At 24.8% G+C, this 10,261-nt stretch overlaps 1 protein-coding gene and 1 long non-coding RNA gene across 8 annotated transcripts in view; one reads left to right on the top strand and one right to left on the bottom strand.

The window, feature by feature from the left end:
• Window positions 1-9,096, top strand: part of LOC126906765 (uncharacterized) — a 51,081-nt gene extending 41,985 nt beyond the window's left edge. For 3 of the 7 annotated variants that reach the window (XM_050687601.1, XM_050687602.1, XM_050687604.1), the window contains 3 exons: window positions 4,346-4,494; window positions 4,835-4,943; window positions 5,314-5,524. In XM_050687601.1, the coding sequence (XP_050543558.1) occupies window positions 4,364-4,494; window positions 4,835-4,943; window positions 5,314-5,409 (336 nt within the window). In that variant the 5' untranslated portion in view covers window positions 4,346-4,363 and the 3' untranslated portion in view covers window positions 5,410-5,524. Of the gene's footprint in view, window positions 1-3,172; window positions 3,426-4,345; window positions 4,495-4,834; window positions 4,944-5,313; window positions 5,525-8,641; window positions 8,730-8,796 lie in introns of those variants that run through there. The other 4 variants (XM_050687598.1, XM_050687603.1, XM_050687599.1 and 1 more) reach the window with 4 other exon arrangements.
• On the bottom strand, window positions 6,629-8,065 carry LOC126906767 (uncharacterized). Its single transcript, XR_007704335.1, has 3 exons — window positions 7,309-8,065; window positions 7,027-7,249; window positions 6,629-6,963 (listed from the first exon to the last, which is right to left on the bottom strand). It is a non-coding gene; the product is annotated as an uncharacterized LOC126906767 (long non-coding RNA).
• Window positions 9,097-10,261: the final 1,165 nt, after the last annotated feature.

Genomic DNA, 10,261 nt, shown 5'->3' with positions numbered 1-10,261 from the left:
CTGTCAGATATCATCTATACTTGTCCCATCTATACCTCGTCCACACTGTGCCTCGACCCCACTGTGCTACCGTTTTTTTAATAATTCCCTTAGAGGTGTTATTAACGTAGACATGTTAGGTATAAATTGTCTTAAGTAATTGAAAGANGTATAAATTGTCTTAAGTAATTGAAAGCTCCTAACAATCGTTGTAATTCTCCTTTGTTATTTGGTGGTTTTAACGCTATTAATGCCTTTACCCTTTCTTCATCTGGTTTCATTCCATCTCTATTAAACTTCATTCCTATATATTTAATTTCACTTCTTTTATATTTTATTTTGTCACTATTAAATTTTATGTTTAGTTGCTTTGCTCTCTCTAGTTCTAATTTTATGGTCTCATCATGTGTCTTTTCATCCTCAGTTGCTACAAGTAGATCATCAAAGTACACAAACACATTTTTTATCCCTCCAAAACACTCTAAAGTCTTCTTTTGGAATACTTCAGGAGCACATGATAGTCCAAATGGTAACCTAGTAAATCTATAGTACCCAAATGGAGTACTAAACGTGCAAAGATAACTGGACTCTTCATCTAGTTTTATTTGCCAAAACCCAGCTTTGAGATCAAAAGAACTAAACCACTTCTTATTATTAAGGCTCATTCTCAATTCCTCCAGTGTTGGTATCAAAAAATGATCCCTCACAATAACCTTATTTAATTCTACTGGGTCAAGACAAATTCTCAGTTTTTTGTTTTGTTTTTCTACAATTACCACATTACTTGACCATCCTCTAGGTCTTTCCACTTCTACAATGACTCCTGACTCACACATTTCTAATAGAATTTTTCTTAATTCACCTTTAATAGATTCGGCCACTCTCCTAGGTGGATTTAACTTACTTTGACTGTTTTCATTAATTATTATCTTATATTCACCCGGGAAACAGCCTAATCCTTCAAAAACATCCTCATATCCACTAATTAATTGTTTTACACAATCATCACTTTCAATATTATTTATCTCTCTATTACTTACTAAATTCAATTTTACACAAGTGTCTAATCCTAGTATAGGAATACATTTATTTTGACATTTATCATTAACAATAATGAACTTGAGCTTAATGAATTTATCAATAATAAAACAATTTAATGTAACAGCTCCAACAAATTTGATAACATATCCTCCATATGCCTGTATTTTATAATTAATTTTTTCAATAATCTCATTTTTTTTTAATCCATTGAAAATAGTAAGAGGTATAATATTAATATCAGAACCTGTATCTAATTTAAACACAACATTACAATTATTAATTTTAATATTTTGAAACCACCCTTTCTTATTATTATTATTATCAGTTTTATATTGTTCACTTATATTTGAAACTACTAATGAATAAATATCAAATAAATTAGGCTCAGATTCATTATAAACATTAATATTATCACAAATTTCATTTCTATTTGTTACTTGATGCTGATTCTTTACTCGACATCCAATTTTGAAGTGATTCATTTTTCCACAATTAACACATTTTTTTCCATACGCCGGACAGCTCTTTGCTCCATGCCTGAACCCACATTTCTTACAGTTATATTGGTCTTCATTTGTTTGCTTCCAGTTCCTTGCATTATCTGATTTTTCTATGGTTATTTAATGCACATTACTTTCTTCACCGACATTNGCATTATCTGATTTTTCTATGGTTATTTTCTGCACATTACTTTCTTCACCGACATCGTTACAATTTGTTAACAACTGTTGCTGATATCTAGCAATTTCTGCAGATTTACAGTGATCAATGGTTTTGTCTAAACTTAGATCTGGTGCTCTTAATAGTCTTTCCTGCAGACTTTTATCTCTAACACCTAAGACTATTCTTATTCTCACCATGTTTTCCTCTAGAGGTCCAAAATCACACCTTTTAGCCAGGTTGCGAATATCTCTAAGAAATTTGTCAAACAATTCTCCCTCTTCTTGAGAGCGTCGAAAGAAGTTAAATTGCTCAATTATTATATTAGTTTTAGGCTCATAATAATTTTTAATTGCTTCAAATATCTTTCCTATTGAACCAGGATTATTTACACTTGTAATGTTAATAGATTCTAAAAATTCAAATGCTTCATCGCCAATGACACTAAGCAATATGGCAATTTTCAATTTTTCAGATTTTTCTTCAAGATCATTAGCTAACAAGTACAATTCAAATTTGGTTTTGAATATTTTTAAATACTTAACCACCATTGACGGGTCACTAATATCCAGTGGCGGTGGAGCCGGAACCACTCCTCCATTCGACTGCGCCATGTTGTATTTTATATAAAATATACACGAATAACATGTTGTAAGGTGGGTAACACTGTATATATCTCTGTGAGTTAACCTCTATGTAACATATAAAAATGTATTATTCATTGTGTGTATAATTAATAAATTTAGAAATAATAATATAATAAATTCGTGTATATTTTATATAAAATACAACATTAATAGTATATATTAATAAAAAAAAACAGAATTATATATGCTTTTGAACATAAAAAATTAAAAATGAGTTTTAATATTACTATTTTTATCTTATAGAAAGTATATTTTATACTATCAAGTCAAAATAATTCCAATGCAAAAGAAAAATTAGTGAAACATTGACAAAATTGTGAACGCCAGTTTCGGAGCATAGGTGCTATTGAAAGTAAATGAAAAAATAAAAACTTCTCTGAAACATTACAAATTTTAACATTTTCTGGTAGTCATATTATCAAACATTTATGTTTATATTCATGCTAATACATCCAATTCATTTATTTATTTAATATAAATATTAAAATAGATGAAGCTGAATCAGCAAAAGTTTGGTTAAGCACAATTAGGGTTTTTTCTAACTTTAATGAGATTAAAAAACTGGAAATAAGAATGGCTGAAATTCGAAGTTTAAAATAGCATATTCTGCAATTGAAATATTAAGAACTTAATTAATTTTAATGATTTACTTTAACTAAATGAACCAATCATAGAAAATTATTAAAAAGATATATACTCAACTGAGCGTATTATAAAATTTGTTATAATTGTAAAATTCCTTTGTTAAATTCACGTAGCTTAAAATAATTTTTTTTAGAAATTATTTATATAACAATATGTAACAAAAAAATTTGGAATATTATAGACTGGTAGTAACACACACAAATAGAGTTAAAAAATTAATAAATTACAAAGTATATTATTTAACTTTGTAGTCGAAACCTATTATCATATCAAACCATAAGAAAAACTTTTTTTGGTATTTTAAAATAAAATAAAATACAAAATCGACAATTTTAACACAAAAATAGCATTCTTTAATGTTTATTGGAGCATATTTAGCTTATTTATTTATTACACGATACTACAGCTAAATTAACAGCAGAACATAAGCAATGCACATTAACAAATAATGAGGTAAACTGAAAATTGTTTTTTGTATCTTTGTGCACTAATTAATTTATAATAACTTTACTGATGAATGTAATTATTATACATTGTATTTCTGATTCGTGTTCATTTTGTTCGAATGACAAATTCACTATTGTATTATTTTCAAATTTACAAGTTTAAATATTTATTTATTTAGCGAATACTTGGAATATTATTTTTGCCTAATCTTTTTAAAATATTCAATATATTTTAATCTCAAATACTCTACTTAAATATTATTCTATAATAAAACCGTTGTGATTTAGCCTCATTTCCTTAACTAATTTAAATTTAAGAATTCATAGAGTTACTATAGATTCATTTATATTTAAAATTGACACTTAAAACTATTTTATTAATAATTCTAATTGTACATGTTCCTAATCACATATCAATCTAAACAATACCATTAAAATTAAATTTCATAAAATTTACAATTAAATGATGGTAATTTAAAATATTTGTATTGAACCTAAAAAAAGTTCTGGTATTAAATTCAACTTTTTATAGTTAAATTAATTTTCATGAAAATCAACTTTAAAAAAATTTAATAATTCATAGAAATACTATAGATTAATTTATATTTTAAATTGACACTTAAAATTGGAAATATATCTTGCTACCCGAACTTTTGCTCTTATAAACTGCCAAAGTAGATATTTGTGCAAAAAATAACAGTATTGACTATGTCTCTTTATAGGTATAACACATATAAAATATCTGTGAAAAATCTTGATTAAACAACATCAAACATAGCCAAGTTAAAATGTAATAAATTTTAATTACAAGATACACAGAAGAGAGATGAATAAAATACAAATATTTCATTAAAATAATAAAAAACTCTTAAAAGCAAAAGTAGTGTTTAAATTAATTTATAATCTCTATTTTTTATTAACCTTAAGTTTTAGGTAAATAATTCAATGACAGTACTGAAAAAGAATCTAGAGTATGAACGTGAAAAGAACAATGAGTTACAACATGAAATAGAAGATAAAGAAGTAGAAATTAATCATCTAGAAAAATATCGAGAAGAAAAAATAGTTGAACTGTCGTAAGTTAGAATTGTATTTAACTTAGGAATATCAAAAGTCTTTCTAAAATTAAAAAAAAAATAGTAAACATTTTTTTAAATTTTGAGGTTAAAAATATTTAGTTTAATATTAAAGAATTTAAGACAAATTTATTAAATTTTTTGATTATCAAAAATATGTATGAAATTATCATGTCCCTCACTTATTTTAGTCGAGTTAGTTTCTAATGTATGATTTATCAGAAGAAATTGAACAATTAAGTTTAAATGAAAATCTAAATTTAAATATAATATTATTTTATGAATAATTTACATTATAATTAACAAACTTTTTTTTATTACATAAATCTCTGGACATAAGAAAAAAAGTACTAGATCAAACAAATCTTTATGCAGATTTAGAAAGTAAAATAAATACATTTGTATATACTATTGAAAAAAAAAATAAAGAGGAAAATCGCATTATTAAGGTATGTTATACTAGTTAATAAAACTTATATATACACATTCAAAAAATATTTTTTTATTATTTATCACTAATAAGAAAAAATACATAACTTATTTTTGTTTTTATTTTTTCAAAACTTTGAAATAGCATTATTTTAGCTTTTTTCTTACAAAAAAATTTGTTAGTTTGATAATGTTTATAGAATAAGTACTTATTGAGTTACATAGTTTTTAATACATAATATGAGTATGTATCACGGGAGGACTACTCATTCATCAGTAAACACCAACCTTCACTACATACTCACTATATGTGTTAAAATAATTGTAATTCAATGAATATTTGTCTTAAAATTGTTATTGACCAATCAAAAAATTATTTTATTATTTTAGAAATTGAATCAACAATTAAGAGATGTTATAAATAAATTTAAAATTTTGGAACAAGAATTAAGTGAAACTATTGATTTAACTGAAAAATTAGGATAAGCCAGCAGAAAAAACTTAAGGCAGCCTGTCTTTTCTGTATTTAAAATTATTTTATAATTCTAAAATTTGTATAATTCATTTTTAACATTTTAATAAAAGTATGTTTTTATAAAATTTTTCATTTTTGTTCTTTTTAAATAAAGTTTATTTAAAAGGCTTTTAAGTTGACCATGGCTGAACAATTTATTTTTGGATTAATAGTGCTAAAATATGTAGTCATAAAAATTTTCATTCAAACTTAATTCTTATTTTTAACAAAATTCTTTAACACTTTTTTTTTACGTTTTCATTGATTTACACTGTAGACAAAAATATAAATTGTTTATAGTACTAAAAAACTTTTTAATACATAATATCAGTATGTAGCACGGGAAGACTACCCATTCATTAGTAAACGCCTACCTTCACTACATATAGGGATGACAAAAATTGACACAATATCAATATTTTGTTTATAGTTTATCTATAATGATTTATAGAGCTCTGTTTGATATCGAGACATCGATATATTGAACAAAAATATCGATATTTAAAGGAAAACTATTTTATTCTGTATCACTACACCATTATAACAAGTTGGATAGAAAACTTCAAAATCATTTTTTTTTAATGAACACATTTACCTTCATATTTTTTAATAATAGTAAAAAATTGTTTACCTAATTAAAATCGTAGTTCCAATGTGCATTTTTTACAGGATTTTTAAGTCTGGTTATCACTCATTTTTATTTGAAATTGATATTCATTATTAAATTAACAATAATAATAAGTTTTTACATCATTCTATTTCCCGAATTTAACATGTTACAAAGGGTGGTGGCTCTCTTTCACATTGAGTCAAAAATGATTCTTAGTCGAGCCAATGATGAATAGGATGGGTATTATGGCCGGCTTGCACTAGAGACCGGACATCGCCAATGAGAAAATCACAAGAAATATCTTGTTGGCACCCCGGTGAACGAAACTGGGATACCAAGCGCCAAAGTATGTTTCTACTCACATATTGGCCAAGCTGACCCTTTACTCTTAAATTAAAGAAAATTGAACTTAAATTTTTTTATACAACTTCATAACTTAAATTTATTTAATCTATCATTGGTGCCTTATATGACTTGTACTTTATAATTTAATTTCAAATAATTAAAATAGAATTATTTAAATTAAAAAAAAATTAATATGTAAACAAAAATAAGTAGACACATTATTTGAAAAAATAAATCAAAATAAAAGATATTTAATACTTTTTATAAAATAAAAATATATATATAAAATTTTTTTATAAAATTATAAGACTTTTGAAAACCAATCTGCTTCTCTCAAAGATCTCATGAAGACAAGCTTAGATAAATGTTTTCCTGTCAATCTGTTTCTTGCTTTAAATATTGTTTAACCAGTTTTGGAAAATAAGCGTTCTGATGGAACAGATGTTGCGACAATACTTAATTTTTGACTAGCAATGTAATATAAGTTTGAGTATAAGGACTTCATGTTTTCTCAAACTTCAAGGGGTTTATTGTCTATTTTTTCTACAGGCTTTCCCAAATAATCATACAACTAAATATATTAACATAAAATGTAAATAAAAATAAGATTATTAAGATATTAAATTGAATAAACCTCTTGATATATTGGAGTTGTTTTATTCTGAACCTGAATGGCGATACTGAAGTATGGTATGACCAAAGATTAAATGAATCTAACTTTTTATCTACGAGTTCATTTGATGGAGTAGGTTCAAAACAATGTACACATTCAGAGTTTCTTTTTGTATCGACATATTATTACAACTTCGATAGCATTTTGGCAGCAGACAGGGTCTTTGAAATGAAGATTCTTGAATCTATAAGAAAAATTTAAATAAAATTAACATCTTCAATTTTATTAAAACCTAATTTTGACCTGGGGTCTAGTAATGTAGCTAGAGGAAAGTCACTGAATATTTCTAGATTCTTAAAACGCTTGTCAAGTTCAAATAATATATTTTGTTTTAATTCAATACCAATTAAAGATGTAGTTTGACAATTTTTCACCGCACTATTGATACAATTAATCAATGGTAAAATTGTACTAATTGTATATTCTTCACCAGATTTTTTTTTGTCAAGTCTTCAATTGGTTGCATCAAATTTTTAACTTCTTTGGCAATCAATATTTCTCTAGTTGTTATTAAATCAGGTGCATTAGGCCTTTTTAATAAAATAGAAGAGACAACACGATACAAATGTAAAAATATATTTATCAAATAATATAGACTATTCCAACGAGTCTTGATATTAATTTTAAAACTTATTCTTCTGGTAAACCTGAAAAACAATATTTTAAAACATAATAAACATTACATATATTTTTTACTATAATTTTTTTTTTTTGATACTCCTTAATTCATCATGAGCATTAACACTATTTTTTTTTATAAATTTTACAACATTTCTAGTTTTGTCAATCAACTTGTGATGGTGTCACGTTACCATTATTGTGAGAATTATTTAAATAAAATACAGACAGCACATCCGCTGCCTGAGACTGATGAATTAACAAATAACATTTATTGCCAATTTGGCAATAGTTCTAATTATTATAAAACACCAAAAGACCTGATTATTATTATTACACGATACTACAGCTAAATTAACAGCAGAACATAAGCAATACATATTAACAAATGATGAGGTATACTGAAAATTGTTTTTTGTATGTTCGTGCGCTAATTAATTTATAATAACTTTACTAATGAATGTAATTATTATACATTGTATTTCTGATTCGTGTACATTTTGTTCGAATGACATATTCACTATTGTATAATAAAAACTCTTAAAAGCAAAAGTAGTGTTTATTAAATGTTAGAACATTTGCTCGCGATTAAGATCATTGTAAATAATTTTACAATGCATTGTTTTAAAGTAATAAGTATAATTATTACTTAAAAATTATATCACAAAAACACAACAATGCACATGCGCTTGCTATGACAAAAAACGTAGACTATAATCCAACATACTGCTTATTCTTATTCATGCGATAAAAAATTTTCAATGAGGCTGAATGGTTAATATTAATGAGTGAATGAATTAATTTTGTTTTATTCATTTTGTATTTCTATGGCTTTTTAATATTTTAAATTTATTAAAAAAAAACTAATATTATTTTACATTAAGTTATTTCACATAATTTTGTTTGATTATTTTCTCTAAATATATATTACATGTATTTATAAACTATATATTTTTAGGAGTTTAATTTGAAAGAAATGGAAAAACATTTAGGAGATAGATCAGAGAAGGAACGAAAAACCATTAGAAACAGAAGATTTAACTCATGTAATATAACTTTTATTTTTTTTTTTAATTATTAATTTTCTTTTATATTACATTGAAATTTTTTTAGACTAAGATACTTCTTGAAGCTGAAGAAAGATATAAAGAGATTGATATAATTAGATCAGCAAATATTAATAGATTGCAATCAATTTCCAAAAATCATTACGTACCTATATCACAAACAAAAAAAATGAGACAGTAAAAACTTCGACATTATCGATAGTTTGATTATGCATCAAATGTTGTATTATATTTTGATTGTATTATTAGTAATAGGGCGCATCGATCGTATATGTTGCAACGTCAGGGTCACGTGGCTACAGAAACACTACATTATTAAATTAATTATATTATTATTAATAATATTGTAAAATTTAAATTTAAATGTTCTATTCAATTAGCATTTATTTGCTACTATGGTTATTGTACAATTTCTTAAAAAATCTTTTATATTCTTATTTTTATTCTATTAATTTATTTAATGAAATGAATAACTTTAGCTTTTAAACATAAGCAGTGAATTATTTTGAATGAATTTTCTGAATTATTGCCAAGTATTAGTAAAAATAAAATTATATTGTCTCGCATAACATGTTATAAGTAACATAATGTATTTTTCAAAAAGTTATAGCATTTTTAAGTTGAAAATTTAAAATCGAAAATCGAAAATTTTAACACAAAAATAGTGTTTTTTTAACTACGGCAGCCGTTTAAATGTAGAAAAAAAAGTGTCGGGACAAATTTTTTTTTTTCATTTTGTAGTACATAAAATAAGCTTTAATTTGATATATGTTTAAAGGACGCAGTATTTCCGGAACATTTTCAAAAATTCAGTTGAAAAAGTTCTATTTTTTATACAATGTTTCAAAGTTTGAACCCCCCCTATATAAGGGGAAATTGTCTAATTTTAATAAAAAGTATGTCAAATGGAAGATGTACTTATAATGTATTTAGAAAAAAAAAAATTGTGCTGATACATGCATTTTTCGAAAAGTTATAGCATTTTTAAGTTGAAAATTAAAAATTGAAAATCGAAAATTTTAACACAAAAATAGTGTTTTTTTAACTACGGCAACCGTTTACATGCAGAAGATAAAGTGTCGGGACAAATTTTTTTTTTTCATTTTATAGTACATAAAATAAGCTTTAATTTGATATATGTTTAAAGGACGCAGTATTTCCGGAACATTTTCAAAAATTAAGTTGAAAAAGTTAGTTTTTGTAAAAAAGTTGCAATTTTAAATCCCCCCCCATGAGCAGGTTAAGTGTTAAATTTTCAAAAAAATTATATCAAATGAAAGGAAAATATCTAAGGTTTTAGTTTAAAAAAAAATTATGTTGATTTGTTGATTTTTCAAAAAGTTATGGAAGTTTTAAGAAAAAAAAGTGAAAAAATGACAAAATTTACCGATTTTTAAATTTGTAATTTTTTTGGATATTTCCTCTATTTTCGGGGAACGAGGGAATTTTTTAAAATTTTTAAGGGTAATGTCTTCAACTAGATACGATTTGTGATCTTTTGACGTATTGTT

Source organism: Daktulosphaira vitifoliae, unplaced genomic scaffold, assembly GCF_025091365.1.
Source record: "Daktulosphaira vitifoliae isolate Bord-2020 unplaced genomic scaffold, ASM2509136v1 Scaffold_5, whole genome shotgun sequence".
Classification (NCBI taxonomy): domain Eukaryota; kingdom Metazoa; phylum Arthropoda; class Insecta; order Hemiptera; family Phylloxeridae; genus Daktulosphaira; species Daktulosphaira vitifoliae.
This window is presented reverse-complemented; position numbering and strand designations above follow the sequence as displayed.